The 16,710-nt window shown below is 41.4% G+C and overlaps 1 protein-coding gene across 1 annotated transcript; it reads left to right on the plus strand.

Annotated features, from left to right (window-relative positions):
• Window positions 1–2,235: 2,235 nt before the first annotated feature.
• LOC145392931 (FAST kinase domain-containing protein 5, mitochondrial) lies at window positions 2,236–15,350 on the plus strand. The gene is made up of 6 exons (XM_080267215.1): window positions 2,236–2,396; window positions 6,399–7,942; window positions 8,862–8,986; window positions 9,895–10,045; window positions 10,579–10,811; window positions 11,556–15,350. The coding sequence occupies exons 2-6, from the start codon at window positions 6,460–6,462 to the stop codon at window positions 11,715–11,717; spliced, it is 2,154 nt and encodes a 717-aa protein (XP_080123341.1). The 5' UTR covers window positions 2,236–2,396; window positions 6,399–6,459; the 3' UTR covers window positions 11,718–15,350.
• The last annotated feature ends 1,360 nt before the right edge of the window (window positions 15,351–16,710 follow it).

Consider the following 16,710-nt stretch of genomic DNA (forward strand, 5'->3'; position numbering starts at 1 on the left):
TATTCACAAACATTCAATTTCCCTCGTAATTTGTGAGATTTTTATTAGAAGGACATGGAAAGAAGAGTGAAAACCCAAGGGGAGACCACAGAGAGGAGTGACAAGAGCCCAAGCCAGATGGGCATACGTCCCCAGCCACCACGCGCCCTTCTTCCGCTCAACAGAATCCACAGGAGGTATGTCACCTTGCTGCATTACCCTCTACCTAGACCAGCAATCACCAGAATTGTGAGATCTGTATACCAACAGACTCCCCACGTAGGACCGCAATGACGCCCACCGTGCTTGTCGAGGAAAGGATGCCCACGATGCTCGATCCTTTCACTTACAGCCCTAAGCAGGACCACGACGATGCCCACCATGCTCGTCGCAGAGGGAACGCCCACCGTGCTTCTCTCACCTGCAGCCCCCGCTGGGAGCAGGACCGTGGAGACGCCCACCGTGCCCGCCGGGGAGAGAACGCCCACTGTGCTTCTCTCATCTGCTAACCCTGCAGCACCCATCAAGGGTCACGCCCCTTGCTCGCCTCACTCCTCCAGAGGCCGAGTGGGATGCCCCTCCTGCTCTCCCTACAATCCAAGGGGCAGAGCCAGCTCTCCAGTGGAGTCGCTGCTGGAAAGGGTCTGGAGCGGCCCTACAGTGAGTCTGGGGATACGCTTACTACAACTAGCGCCCCTACGTCACCAGTTGGTGTCGGGCTCCTGGAGAAAAAGCCGCAGACAGCCCCTGTCGGACTCGCGACAAAGGCAAGACCGCAGCCCCCAGTCACCGAGGGACGCCTCCAGGACTGCCGGCTGAGACCTTCCCAGACCAGCCGACGAGCCGACCTCCACCAAGGGTAGGAGCAAGACAGCGTACCTACTCGCCCTATTCAGCCCCAGCCCCGAGGGCCGACGCACCTACGGAGGCTCCTCCAGCAAATAGCCTCCCTCTACGCCGCCCCCCAGCCCTCACCTGACAATCCAGCGTATGGTAGTGGTCCTGCGCCCATTCAGAGACTGCATACCTGACGGGACTCCTCCCATATCTGGGTGCCATCTGCAATTACCCTATCAGCATTAGTCACAAACTCCAATCCCTGTATCTCCATAGCGTGTGTAATCCATCACATTGTATTGTGCCCAGCTACTGTATTTCTTTATGTGTAATATACGTGTAAGATTGGTTAGCCTGTGTTTTTGAGCCCTGTTCCTCTGGTTGCATGCTCTAAACCCAAATCAGACCCTCGTACTCAGAGAGCAAGAAGTTGAGCTCTGAGTACGTGGCACAACAAAGAGTGTAAACGCTTCCCATGTCTTTTACTCTCCTCGCCATGGCTGTCATTTGCGGGAAGGACTGGGAAAAACATGCAGACTTCCCATGACTCTTGTTCTTCTTGCCATGGATGTCATTTGCAGGACGGACATCATAACCACGTACTGAAGTGGTATTTTTCAGATGCAACAGTTTCAGACCAACCAAGAGCCTCAATAACTCTACTACAGTATCTTTTAAGGTTGGCGGAGGGTTAGTGCCCCAACGCGTAAAACAGCTAACTCAAGTCAAACTATCATCCCTTACAGAATTATGGCATCTGGCTATAGACAGACGGATGGATCACAAGCGGTGTTTTAAGGTTATAATGAAGCTCCTCCGCACCCTCCTTCCATGATCGGCACTTATCCCTCGACTGCAAAAGGAATGTGAGCCTCTCGCATGCTAACGAGAAGTTGCATCAGCAAAGCTATTTATTATAGTTGCGGACCTGTAAGGAATTTCCATTAATCTAGGATTTCAGTGTACTGTAGTTCCGATATACATGGAGAATATACTGTACACTGTACCAGTACAACTTTTTTTTTTTATTATATATAGTTTTTCTGCTCTGTATATTATTATACATTTAAACAGAAAAACCCTAATTCTGTACAAAGCATTAAACACATAATCCTTGAAACAGCATAAATACTTCAATATGAAGTCTAGGATCGTTTACCCTGAAACATGATGAAACACTTGTTCGTTTCCATTTACCGAATTTCTCAGTTCGCAAAATCTAATTACTATTATAATAGTGCTGCATATAAATCTATGTATATTATAGGCTTTGAAACTCAATAACAGAAATTATCAACTTGTCTAGGAAGGGTGAAAAAAGGCTGTTTAAACCGAATACACGCCTTCCAAGAAATCGGACAAATGATCTGAGCAGCCGAAGTTCGTCCGTATCGTGACGTCAGTCGTCCTCCACCTTGTTGGAAGGAGAGGTGTGTTTATTTTTGCCTGTATGTGAACACGCGTAAGGTGACATTTAATATTGACACATACATTTCTGAGTGCCATTAAAAACAACTGAGGACGGAAAACTGACACTAGAGAAGGTAAAACTGCAAATCACCGTGGGTTTACGGAGCAAGGTAAACCACTTCTGCAAGTCTTAAGGCACTTTTGATCTGTTGGTACACTTTTCGCTGTTCAGTTGCTTATTATGATATATTATTAACTACAAGAGTATCGAGCAAAGATGAGGTGTCAAAACTGTGTTGGCGGACTGTCATATTCTTACCATACCACCCTAGGGCATTTCCACTGGCGATTTGGGAAAATTTGCAGTTTTTTTTTTTTTTTTTTTTTAACACCCCAACTTAACTCATGTAACTTAGTAACTGATTAAACGTGGGGAACTAACTAGCCTAATTGAGGAGTGTGACTGTCCAGAGTGAAGGAGCATTGTGGTGTGGATGTGAATGTGCTAAAAAGTGTTAGGAGAAATACATTGAGGTGTTTGGCCATGTGAAGAGGATGGAGAGTGAGAGACTAACGAGGAGAGTGTATGTGAGCGAAGGAAGGGTAGGCCAAGGATGAGATGGAGGGATGGAGTGGAGAGGTACAGTATATGAGAGAGAGGGGTGTGAGCTGGGAGCAGGACAGTGAAGTGGCAGGGGACTGGGTGACATGGAGATGATTTGTTTGTGGCCATCCTGTACGAGATTAAGGCATCTGGCAAAAAATAGATAGATAGATCGTCGAAAACTGGAATAATAACAAGAATTATACAGTAAGTTAGGCAAATAGAAAAGGTCTGCTACCAGATTTTTTTTATTTTTTTATTGGGGGGGGGTTTGTTAGGTTTGGTTTATGTTATTCCCATTAATACAGCTTTGTAAAGGCTGTAGGAAACATCAGAAATCATCATTGCACAGGCGGGAATTCAAACGCAGGCTGGCCAGGATTCAAACACAGACCCTTACACTCCTCCTGCATTCACATTACTCTCAGGCCAAAGAGAGGATCCCCATGTTACTTCTGGGGGTGTGGGATTCTATAGACCCCATTATGTCTTATTGTGAAGCCATGATTAGGGTCTGTTTTCAGGCAACCCTAACCTTTTGGGTCTGAACATAGAACTGGAGGATACAGTTCCGGGATTATTACTGAAGGAAATGTAGATAGTTCTTCAATAAAAGCTATTTATGTTGGTGAGTCAATATTTATGTGAATGTCCACAATATTATGTTTTTATGTAATGGGTTTGGTGTTCTGTGCTCCAGCCATACTCTGTTTGCCGTTATCTCTGTGAAAAGAATCTCAGAAATGGTCCTGGTACACTTCAGTATGGTATGTAAAGGCCACTAAGTATTCAGAGTAAAGTACTGTATATGCATGTGTTATTATACGTCTGATGATCTTTTATGTGCTTGTCTGTTTCATCTACATTACTGTATTTATGGAACTGATAAATTAGTACCAGTACAGTAATAACAGTTCTTTATTAATGTAGGCTATACCAAGTTTTACAGGAATGTGTGTGTGTGTGTGTGTGTGTGTGTGTGTGTGTGTGTGTTCTTACCTTACCTAATTGTATCTTTACAGGAATGAGTCAAGCTCGTACTGTCCCATGTCTTAAACCATATTTATCATACATATCCTTAAATTTGTGAATTGTTTTGGCACACACTATTTCATTCAGTAGTGCATTCCAATGATCAATTGCTCTGTTTGGGAAACTGAATTTCCTTACGTCTTTATCACCTCTCTTCTTATGCAGTTTTTTGCAGTGTCCTCTTGCTGATGCTTCTCCATATGTTAAGTAATCATTTATGTCTATTTTTTCCTTCCCTGATATGCACTTATATAGCATTATCATGTCACCTCTTTTGCTTCTCTCCTGTAGTGTTGGTAGATTCAGTTTATTTAGTCTTTCTTCGTAGCTTAGGTCCCTTAAGCTTGGTATCCATCTTGTAGCGGCCCTTTGAACTTTTTCAATCTTGTCTATGTGCTTTTTGAGATGAGGACTCTAGACTACTGATGCATATTCCAGGGATGGTCTAATGAATGATGTTATTATCCTTCTTAGCATGTCTTCATTTGTGTAAGTGAATGCTATTCTCATATTTGCAAGCAGTGTATACATGTTCCATACCTTCTCGCTGATGTGGTCAGCCGGAGATAGTCTGTTATTGATAATCACACCTAGGTCTTTCTCTCTTTCTGATGTGTATAGGGTTTTATTTCCTAACTTATAATCCCAATCAGGTCTTTTTCCACTTTTACCAAACTTGATTACATGACACTTGTCCACATTGAATTCCATTTGCCATGTACTACTCCATTCATGAAGTTTATTTAATTCTTCTTGTAGCTCTTTACAAGAGTCTGTGTTAGTAATTCTCCTTTGTATTTTTGCATCATCTGTGAACATATTCAGATAGCTCTCATTTCCAGTGTTACTGTTCATATCATTTATATACACTAAAAACATGATTGGTGCCAGCACTGAACCTTGTGGTACTCCACTAGTCACTTCTTTCCATGATGAGTAGTTTCCTCTTAGTACTGTTCTCATTTCTCTTTTTATGAGAAAGTCTTGCATCCAACAAAACAGTTTGCCTCGAATTCCTCCTTGATGTTACAGTTTCCATAAAAGTCTTTGGTGTGGTACTGTGTCAAAAGCATTTTTGAAATCTAAATAGATACTGTCCACCTATCCTTCCCTTTCCTGTATTGTGTTTGTTACTCTGTCATAGTAGCTCAACAGATTAGTAACACATGATTTTCCTTTTCTGAAACCAAACTGTCTTTCTGTTATCATACTGTGTTGTTCTAGATGATTTACCCAAGCTTTTCTTATAAGCTTTTCTAATACCTTGCTTACAACACTGGTCAGTGATACTGGTCGGTAGTTGAGTGGATTTTGTCTATTTCCTTTCTTCAATAAGGGGACAATGTTTGCTTTTTTCCAAATATCAGGTAGTTTACCTTGACTCAAGGATTTCTTGAAAATTAAAAATAATGGTTTACTTAACTCCTTTGCACATTCTCGTAGTACCCAACATGAAATTTCATCAGGACCACTTGCTTCTCCTCTGTCTAATCTACTTAACTCCTCCTGTATTACCGGTACTTTTTCTGCTATTTGTATATCTGGTAGTATGTGTGGACATGCATGTTCCACATAGTCCCTCTCAAAATTTTTTTCTTCTGTAAAAACTAATTGGAAATTCTTATTTAGTGCTTCACAAATATCTTTCTCTTGTGTATAAGTGATTCCCTCGTCCGTAATGGATTGTAATATATCTTTTACTTTGGTTTTGCTTCTGATATAGCTGTAAAACAGCTTTGGTTGATCACTACTTTTATTTATTATATCCTCCTCAAACTGTTTTTGGGCTTCCCTCCTTATTCTTGTATAATCGTTTCTTGCCTGTTTGTAATTATTATACGCCCTTTCACTATTGTGTCTTCTGTATCTATTCCACAACAAATCTCTTCTTTCTTTTGATTTTTTACAGTCTGTATTGAACCATTTCTGTATTTTCTTATCTGCTTCTTTGTGCTGTGGGATGTACTTCTGGGCTCCTATTCATATAATTCGCAGAATTTTTTATATACAGCATTTAAATCTTGTCCTCTAAGCTCATTTTCCCAATCAACTTCTAAGAAATACTTCTTTAGGTCTGTTAGAAGAGTCTGTGTTAGTAATTCTCCTTTGTATTTTTGCATCATCTGCAAACATATTTAGATAGCTTTCATTTCCAGTGTTACTGTCTATATCATTTATATACACTAAAAACATGATTGGTGCCAGCACTAAGCCCTGAGGTACTCCACTTGTCACTTCTCTCCATGATGAATAATTTCCCCCCTAGTACTGTTTTCATTTCTCTTCTTATGAGAAAATCTTGCATCCAACAATACAGTTTGCCTCGAATTCCTCCTTGATGGTACAGTTTCCTTAAAAGTCTTTGGTGTGGTGTGTGTGTGTGTGTGTGTGTGTGTGTGTGTGTGTCCAGTGATTGGTTGTGCTGCCATAGGAGTTTAAATCCTTGAGAGTATTTATTTATTTTTTCAAATACTTTCCCAGGAAAGAATATTGATCCTGTAGCACCACAACTTATTATTTTTCCTTTCATTTTCAGACGAAGCATCCTAAGGAAAGTGTGATTAGCATTGTTGTTGGTGTAGGATAGACCCAGCAGGATGTGTGCCCAGCGGTTGTGGCCCAGTGTACAGGCTCTGGGTCGTGGCCTGGTCAGCAGCCGTGGTGAGATCATCCAGCAGGGAGTAAAGGCTTACAATGCCCAGAACTTTGCCACTCACCATCACACACAGACGCACCACCACAACACCTTCCCTGGCAATGACCGCCTCCCGTGGACGCAGAGGATATCCCACAATGCAAGGGGGTCGTTTAATAAGGTGGTCACGCGCTCACTGCAATCTGGCACTGTACTCTTCGTCAAGGAGTTCACCGACAGTGAAAATGAACATGCACATGCAGTCCTGCGGTCCCTTCCAGCTTACCACGCCACAACAGTGACCAAAGACGAGACCACTTATTCAGGGTACCACCACCAGGCACCTCAACACATGAACGTGGACTGGGGGAAGTGTAGTGCCGAAGAGGTGGCCAATGGGTTCATCGCCATGTCACAGCAATGTCGATACCATCCAATGGATCTGGAGGATGCCCAATACTCGGGGTTATGTGCGGCACTGGCGGCGAGGCTTAAGGAACTGAGTGATAACCAGCTTATTAAGGTCCTGTCAGCACTGTCCCTGTGGCCACCAACTGATGCCACAACCACCCCAAACTTTGTAGCTTTGTGGAACTCCCTGGATCAGGCATGTACTGACCGCATCCGTCGATGGGACATGTCACGGATGTTCCTCGTCGCCGATCACTGGTTTGCCCTGAGACTGTCACGGATCTCAATGTACAATGTGCACATGACCAGAATACTGGGGAAACAGGTAACCTCAATGGGACCATCACAGTTAGTCCAGTTCCTGTTTTATGCCAACTTGAGTAGGAAATTGGAGCCTTTTATAATCCAGAAGGACATCGAGAAGCGACTCATCCACGTATTGGAGCACATATCAGTGGAGGAGCTTGGCGTGATTGCCATGGGGTTCTTTAAGACACAGACATTCCTAAAGAGTGAGAAGCTAGTGGAGATGATGGTTGCCAAGACTAAGGAGAACCTGGAGTGCGTGTCTGATGCGTCCCTGTGCGCCATCTTGAAATTGCTGCGTAAGAGTGTGCCAGTGGAGCGATGGAAGCTGCTGCATGGACTCCTGGACTCGTTGTTACCACAGTTGGGTCGTTTGAACAATATGTGCTTGCTTCAGGTTGCTCTGCTGGGGAATGACCTGTTAGTGTTTCACCCACAGGTCATGAATGTCATCGCAGCACGGTTTGCAGAGGACATAGAAACCATCCGCCTGAAGGACCTTGAGAGGATAACCTTTGCGCTGATGCTATACAACTTTGTGCCTCTGAGTCGGCCAGATATCTTCAGTCTGGTGGCGGAGGAGTTGAGGAAGCCAGAGAGGATAATGGAGATAAATCACTACCCCAAGTGTTTTGTGTCGTGTGTTGTGTACCTGACATCCATGGGTCTCTTTCCACAAGATCTCATTTCAGCAGCACTACAGCCCTCCATGCTGAACCTACTGAACTGTGAGTAGGCTATGCCCAATAGTACACCAATATCATCATCATTATCTTCATAAATCTCATTGTCATCATCGTCATCATTATCATTGTCATCATCATCATTACTGGTATTATTCTAACTTTGTCTCACGAGAAGATGGGTGAAGTATGAGACAGGAAAATTTAAAGAGAGGTTATGAGTGGGAATATCATCAACAGAATTAGTCCCTCTGTTGTTAACATGTTCAAGGCTGCAGAACCTAACTTAAACTCTTTGTTATATCATTCATTTTTTTTTTTTCCATAAAATTGTTTCATTATCAAATTACTGATACATGTGGATTAATCGTATTATCTGTTTTAAGTTCCTCATGATTCACTACTGTATAGAACAGTCTGAGTGATGCCTCAACTCTTGGGTTGGCTGTGGCTCAGCTGATGGTTTCTTATTGCACAAGGCTTTACCAGTTATCAAAATCACCGAATTCCTCCACATTGGTTGCTGGAAGCTGTTGTGAAAAAGACATTTGAGATCTGTGTTAAAACTTTTAGCTTAACCATATGAGCATAAAAGTTCAAGCTTTGACTTTCGTTAACCTTGCGATAGTATTCTGTTGCAGCTGATAACAGAATTTTATCGAACACAAAATGAATGTAGAACCATGAGTGTTATCACTTGTACCACAGTGCTGCTAATCATCTCAAGGTTAGGTACAACTTTACTTTGTATTTCAGCTGACAACTCCTGGTTTTATATAGCAGAGAGAGGCACAGGAGGGTGAGTGTTAATGGCAGAATGAGGATTGGAAGGTCAAGACTTAAAGACTAGGGAAGTACACAAAGGAGAGAAATATGAAGAACAGACTAGACTAATACATTTGGGAAGTATGTGAGGGACGGTTGGCTGGAATACTGTATTGAAGTACGGTACACCATTTTGCAGTGAACAGGAACTATGCCTCCATGGGGCGGGAGGTTAATGAGCTGGATTGGACTTTGGAAGTGGAAGGACCACCTACTTACCCAGGGTATCGTTTGGACCCTGACACACGGGCTCAGTTGACTAAGGTAAATTCCTTATGCTTAGCTACCATTTCCTCATTAGTGCTAATGATTTCTCAAAATATGGGAGAGAACACCTGGCAAGACAGACTTAAGACATGCTATCATTTCCCTATTGCGTTGTCTTTCTCAGCCATTGTAAATAGCTACTGGTAGTTCATTAGCTACCAGTAATCATAATTTTGCCTGACACTCAAGCTTTAGTTGACTCTTGTACTGTAAATGCCCTCACTCCATCAATTTATTCATGATGTAATCAGTAGTAATATTTCTCTGTATATACTGTATACTCTCTGAATCAGTTTTTAAAGCCTAGGTCCAAATGCATCACTTTCTCTGTTCACATTGCAGTAAAACCTTTTAATAGTTTCTAGTATCCTTGCACTTTCTGTTTTCCTTTTTCAGGTTGATAATAGTATTTCCACAGTTAGTAAATGACAAAAAGAACTAGTACAGTAAATCCATGTTATACATCAGGGGTGTCTTCCAGAACATCACATCTTTTTTCCATAAATCAGTTCTTTAAGTTGGGAGTAACTACCGGTAGCAAATGAGTTTTATAGGTAGCAGTAGATCATTAATAGAGAATCATATTATAATTTTTATTGTGAACTTATTGCAGAAAAAAAGTTTATAAAAAGGGAAGTGGATAATGAGGACTTTGATGAAATAAGAAGAAGAAAAAAAAAGCAGCATGCAATGAGCACTATGATCTATTTACAAAAAGAAAAGTACTGTATGCCAAAAAAAAAAAAAAATAAAAAAAAAAAAAATAAAAAAAAATAAATACATAAAGAGGGGGCAGCATGTAACAAGAACTTGGACTTCATTGCAAAAAAAAAAGGTTAAGAAAAAGGGGGGAGGTTAACACATACTGTATTTTGTACTTACTGTTACTGTATTTATGTGTACAGGAATACCTCGGCAAGCTACCCAACAGTTCGGCCAAGAATCTGACACACCAGGAGCGGCTTTTATTGGACGTTCAGGACAAGCTGGGTGCCATGATGGGTGGGGCACACTTCCTTACCATCACACACGTCCTGCCTCACGTACAGATGCCGGGTATGTTCACTGTGCCATCGTAATCTCATGTGTCATAACTTAACCTTGATGGGTGGGGCACACTTCCTATGATTGTATTCAGTTGTCGCTATATAAGTATTCGGAGTTCACTTAGTGTTAAAAGTTCCAGTACCAATAACTTTTGAGATAATCATTTAACCATTAAGAGAAAGAGAGAGAGTAAAATAGGAGTGAGATAGGTTACTGAGAATAATATATACTAAGTGGTAAGAGTTACAACAAACTCCCATACTGTGCAGACATTGTACATTGCACCAGCAGTGAGGGTAAAAAGAGAGAATGAGAGAGAGAGAGAGAGACCCATATACAGTAATAAAGTTGAAGTGAGATTGACTATAGAGTAAGATATAGCCTACATAGAGAGGTAAAGATTATGGTACATCTCATGCATTCCAGTAGTGTGGGTCAGATGAAGGAAGTATGCAGAGAGAGAGAAAGTTAATAAAGTAGGAATGGGAGATATAAGATAAATATGAGGAAGAGATAGTAACATAAAAATCTGTACGTTGCAGACATCGTATTCTGCACCAATAGTGAGGGTGAGGTGATGGAGCTACCTGATGAGTACCTCCACCTACCCCCCACGTCCCTTAAGCGCCCCCTCCCCTCCCCCATTGCCGAGCTGCGATGGAATGCAGTCATCGTGGCGGGGCGGAACTCATTCATCCGCAACAGTGAGGAGTTGAGAGGCAACGTCCATATGAAGCGCCGACAGCTCAGTAAATTGGGGTATTCTGTGTCTGTGGTGAGTTGAGTGATCTTTGCCTTTTTTTTATTATTATTTTTTATGTATGCTATTTTAGTTTAGTTTTTTGCTACTCCAGCCGGATCTGACCCGTTTAAGGGTTTAAACCAAGGAATGTTTGAGGTTTATTGGCCATGTAAATGTCACTAAGGGAAAGCAACTGATCATCCTTTCCATATGTGTCAGGATTGAGTAACTTAACCCCAGATTTCTACGTTCCTGATGGGACAGTAAATATTTTAACGTGATACAGAAGATGAGAGAGATTAGGATAGACCACTCATATTGAAGAGATAGTTTAATCTGGCTACCTCCAGACGATTTTGTTAAGCTTTGGAAAGACCGTTGGTAATGATGGGGTTAGGAACTAGCTCAGTTAACCCTTTCACCACCTGATGTCACCTGAAATTGAGTGAAAATTGTTTGATAGCAGAAGTTGCTGTAATAATGGTCTCATCGGCTGAATTAGTTAAAACTTTCCTTCCATATATTTGCATTAATAACTTCATTGTACGGATGTATATACCGGTATCTTCCGTGTGTACATATTAATACTTTTCTGCCATGTGCACATCCAAGTGCCATACTTGTGATACAACATCCTTCTCTCCATGTATGCACACAGATATTTAATGTATATATGTAGCATATGTATGGATGGAGGTTTGTTATTTATATATGTATGTACATGTATGTATCTCCCTTGCAAATGTACTAATTCCTTTCTGCCATGTACACATGCAGGTGCCGTACATGCGATACAACAAGAAGTCAGTACGAACAAGGCTGGGGTGTCTGGAGCGAGCATTAGCCGAGGGGTCAACACTTAACACTAGGGGCAAAGTGGACACTGCCTGGCTCGTACTCAAGGGCCCAGACCAACACCAGGCCAAGGCGGTTGCTTGAGGTGACGTGAGGGAGGGTGACGTGGTGTGGTGAAGCCAGAAAGGGATGGTAGATGAGAATGAGGTGCAGGGAGTAGGTTGGGAAGTATGTTGTAGGAAGTGGTAGTCAGAGAATGTAGTGGAGAGGGTGTGGGAAGTGGTACTCGAAGAATGATGAGGAGAGATAAGGTCGAGTCGTGCATGAGGTAGAATTGTTTGTCTTGGGATGCTGTTGAGGTGTAGGGAAGAAGTGGTAGACCAAGCATGAGGTTGAGAGAAGAGATTAGTTAGTGTAAGAAGGAAGGTAGTTTGTTGTGGGATGTGCCTTGCTTTTAACACTGATGGTACTGTAATTGGTAGTTTAGATGTGTAGTGGGTAGTTATGCCTGACTGTTTTTTGTATATATTAAAAAGAAGAGGAAAGACTGTTGCACTTATGAGAGAGAGAGAGAGAGAGAGAGAGTAAATGAATAAATAACAGCTTGCATTTATAAGCTAATATTAATCAAAATGTTGTGATTATTTTTATTATCTATAGGGAGAATAAGAAGAGGAAGACTGAGGTTGATATGTAAGGGTGAGGTGGAAGAGTGCATGAAGGAAGGTTGCATGTAATGAAGGGGAGAGAGAGAGAGAGAGAGAGAGGTGTAGTTTGTGATGGGGGAGCCTAGAGATACAGTGTGGGGCAGAAGTAGGCCCTCCATTCCACTGTATTAATTCACACTTAGGGCATGTTTGTCTCCTTTTCCCCATCACAGTACTGTATATACCAATGTGTGTGTGTGTGTGTGTGTGTGTGTGTGTGTGTGTGTGTGTGTGTGTGTGTTTATGGGATGCAAAACAAACCAAGCCCCTCTCAGCATAAGTGTGTTGAATCTGGTGTTGTAGTTTTTATTTGTTTTGCTGTATATTGAACTTATGGAGACTTCTTGTACTGAAGGGGTTGTGGAATGATTACGTACAACTCCTCCTGTTCATAAAGTCTCTCAGAAGTTCAATAAAATCATTTGGAAGTAACAAGAATAAGGTAAGACGTACATAATGGAATTCAAGGAGTAGGCCTGGGGAGGAAAATGAGGAGGAGTAGGTGAAATATTGGGGAGACTTGTTCTGGGATGAGGTAGGAATGAGTCTCCTTGGTTACTATAGTCTGTTTGTGTTCACCTGGTGGAACTGGGCCACTCCCACAACTTGAATACTAAGTCGTGGTTGGGTGAAATTCAATGAGCCTTGGTAATGCGATACGTATGTCTTTGGTTACTAGTCATATCATGTCTCCAGTCTGACAACACTTGGCCTGAGCTAAGCTGAAAGAGGTTTGGGATGTTTGTCAGGCTAGAACGAACACACTTTAATTAACCTTGGAATGCTTCAGCACATAGGTTGCATAGTATACTGAATAATTCTTAATGGATTATACTTGCATTGATAATTCAAACTGAATTGCAATTATTGTACCAGTATTACTATTCACTTGGAATGGTGGTAATGTGAAATTATATTAAATTAATATAATAAGTGTAGTGTATAGTACAAGCCTGTCTGACTCAAAGTACTATATAAACACTGAAAACCTTGGGTCACATTCTCGTCACTAAGCAGGCTTCCTAGCACCTCTTTGTAAGTGGTTTAGTTTTGCATATTACACTTACATACATACATCATATAATCCCGTGTTGCCACGTAAGGAGCATAGGAGCCAGTGGCTAGGCAAGTTGGTCTTGACATTTAAGATGAGAGTGACCGGCCTCATTCATCCCTGAGTGGCGTTACACGTAATGCCGGTCAGGGATATAAACCTGCCAAGGCTCAATCTGGCTGAAGCGCCTTAATTACCCACTAAACCTGTAGGCGCCATAGTTTGGTTATATGGTTACCATCCAGCATAGTAAATGGTTTCCTGGTGTACAGGAAACCATTTGGCTTGTCACTCAGTGTAGAGTTACCTGTAGACAGAAGGAAAAGGATAGAAAGACAGGAGAGGAAGGAAGGAAGAGAGGAAAGAGCAGTCACCCGAGAGCAGCACAATATTGAGTGAGTGGATGGTGAGCGCCCCCACCAACCGTCAAAGGGATATTGACCAGTCATATCCAAAAATAAATTGCTAAGGAAGGGGTGCTAGCGAGCTTCCTTTCCTGACAAGAATATGGAAGTATAATATGCTTAGGAGCCTTGTAAGCCTTGCAGAGTGTGGCCTGCCTAACCCCTTCACTCCAGTTGCTCTTGCTGCCTCCATACGATTATGTTCGGTGGAGGAGAAGCGTTTTGGACTGGAGGAGTTAGATATAGCCACTTGTATAGAGCCTTCCTGTGTTGAATATAATCATACAAGGAGATATTAAGTAAAAAGTTATAAAATACTGTACATCATAAGTTTGAAAGATTGAGCACTTAACTCGATCATAAGTTTGAAAGAGTGAGCACTTAACTCCATGGTTTATTTTTTTATTTATTTATTTTTTATACTATAGGTAATGCTGTATACCTTAGTTTTGACATTTGGTTTTATTCCTGCAGTGAAAGTGAATTATGATCATAATTACTGTTTCAGAATAATTCCCATTCATTTCGGTTAAATCTAATCAAGCCTGGTAGTTAAGTAGTCACCACAGAATCATCATCATTGTTAGAGATTATTTCCATCACCATCATCATCATCATCATCATCGTCAGAGATTATGTTCATCCATTTAACTAATAGAGTATCTTTGCTAACTAAATAAACTTGCCTGATAATACGATGCACAAATTTTACCCCTACCAACGCAAGTAATAGTGGACGGCAGGTGAAGGAAGCCATGTTATGTAAGAGAGAACAAAGCAAGGTCAATATTATTCTGTATAGGATGGTTTGTAAGTAGCACTGCATTTGAAACTCAACTGGCAGTACCCTGTGCACCCTGGGAATGGCTCAGTCTGCTGGTGTGGGTGTGGATATAGTAGTAGTGGTAGAAAGGAAATGATGCAGGGTAGATAATAATGCCACTTGACCCACACCCACAGCATACCAGAAACTGTCAAGTGGAGTGCAAGAGGAGTGTTATATATGGACCGCTCTGTGTATGCTGAAATTATATACTAAAATAGGTTGAAATGATGAGTGCAAGAGTAATTAATGGAGAGTTTGTGGTAATGATACACTGCCATAATCAGGATGTTAAGCTTGATGAATTTTACGGAGCAGCATCACTTACGCCGGTATTCACGGTAAGGCAGCTCCCTCACATATTTTTCTAAGGATTCATTTTGCTTATTACACCTTACTCTCCAATTCTGTGTTATATAAATCCATCAGACACCACCATACTCTGCCTAAATAATGTACAAAAGGATGATAACCCGCCGAATCAAAAAATAAATCTGTAAAGACATGGTGCTACGGAGCTTCCTTAACAGACAAGGATACAGACCTTATTGTCTACCATACTGTATTTACTCTAACTTGCCCTAAAGCCTCTCCATCTTTAATGCTGAGGTGTAATATTAGGTTAACAGTTGAATATGATGCTAGTCACAAAGAAGTGCTACAGAAAGGATGTAAAGCATGAATTTCTTCTGCCGCTGAACCATGCAAAATAAGCTACGGGATGAAAATCAAGGCCAGGTTAATGTAAACGGAGTATATAGGATTTGTGTAGGCAGAATGCTATATTAAGTGAAATGCATAACTCTTTAAGTGATGTACATGTCTCTGGCTTATGAGACCAGTCTTTGAGTTCGTTAAGGAAGCTCCCTAACACATCTTCATAACCAATTTATTTTGCTTATTACACCTTGCTCCCCTCTTCTGTGTTATATAAATAATTCTGATATGACCATACTCAGCATGTGCAAAATTACAGTAACATTTGGTGGTAAGTGGTGCCGACCAACATCCATTCACTTGATGTAGTGCTGCCTGCTTCTTCCTTCACCTTTATCATTCTCTTTCTGTGTCTGCCCTCCCCATTTTCTGTTCCTTCCTTCTTTCCTGTCACTTTTTATTACTCTTCTTTTCTTTTCAGGTGGCTTTACATTGAGTGACAAGCATAATGGTTTTCTGTAAGCCAGGAAATAATTTATAATTCTAGGTGGTAACCGTGTAACCAATCCATACGTGTTCCCTATGTGTCAACAAGTGGGTTGGTGGAGGGATAATGCCCCTCCCCATAAAACAGCTAAAGTCAGATGGCCACCCCATGCTGGATTATGGCATCTGGCTATAGATAGATTGATAGACAATAATCAGCCATATCCAGAAATATATAGCTAAGAAAGAGGTGCCAGGGAGCTTCCTTAACTGAAGAGAGTACAGGCCTGAGTGTCTGTAAGCACAAAAAGCACTCACGCTCTCTTTGCCTTAATCAGAAACATAACTGGTGACATAAGTTTGCCTGCTATTCCATTGCTTCGAGTTTACACTTATGTCGTGTCCCTCACTTAACCTCCCATTGATGTCACTATTTTGTTCACTTTGGTTCAGCTTATGGTAGTGGCAGAGGACCTTCGATCAAACAAAACTTAGAGGCTGTTGTAGTTTCTTGGTTTTGTTGAACTGTGCTTGACATTGTTTTCCTCTGTCACATGATCCAGGGCTTAAGAAAATGTGGTGATAATTCAGCCAACCAACTTGATCCCATAGCCATTCCCAAGCCTCATCAACTTTCATTCCTACCTTCCATATACAGTACACTTTTTTACCATATCCATCCATCTTTTCAACTACCATGCCTCCTCCCACCTTCAAAATTGCCCTCTCATTTATTTATTTATTTACTTTTTTCACTTAAGTACCATTTTGCTTGCACACATCGTATTGGTTAAGAATGTTCAATCATTTCTTGGTATATGGAGTAGGATGTAGTTTACATACCCAGTGATTTAGTCTTGTACAGTATTTGAAGATTGTACAGTAGTTATGTTTGTATTGGGTCAGTTCATAAAAGAAAATATATATTTATGTACTGTATTAACATGAGAAAATTCATATTATTTTGTATCTTAGTGTTGACCAGTCTTTGTATTTTAAGATTGTG

Source organism: Coenobita brevimanus, chromosome 23, assembly GCF_032717465.1.
Source record: "Coenobita brevimanus isolate Jiangsu-jjx chromosome 23, ASM3271746v2, whole genome shotgun sequence".
Classification (NCBI taxonomy): domain Eukaryota; kingdom Metazoa; phylum Arthropoda; class Malacostraca; order Decapoda; family Coenobitidae; genus Coenobita; species Coenobita brevimanus.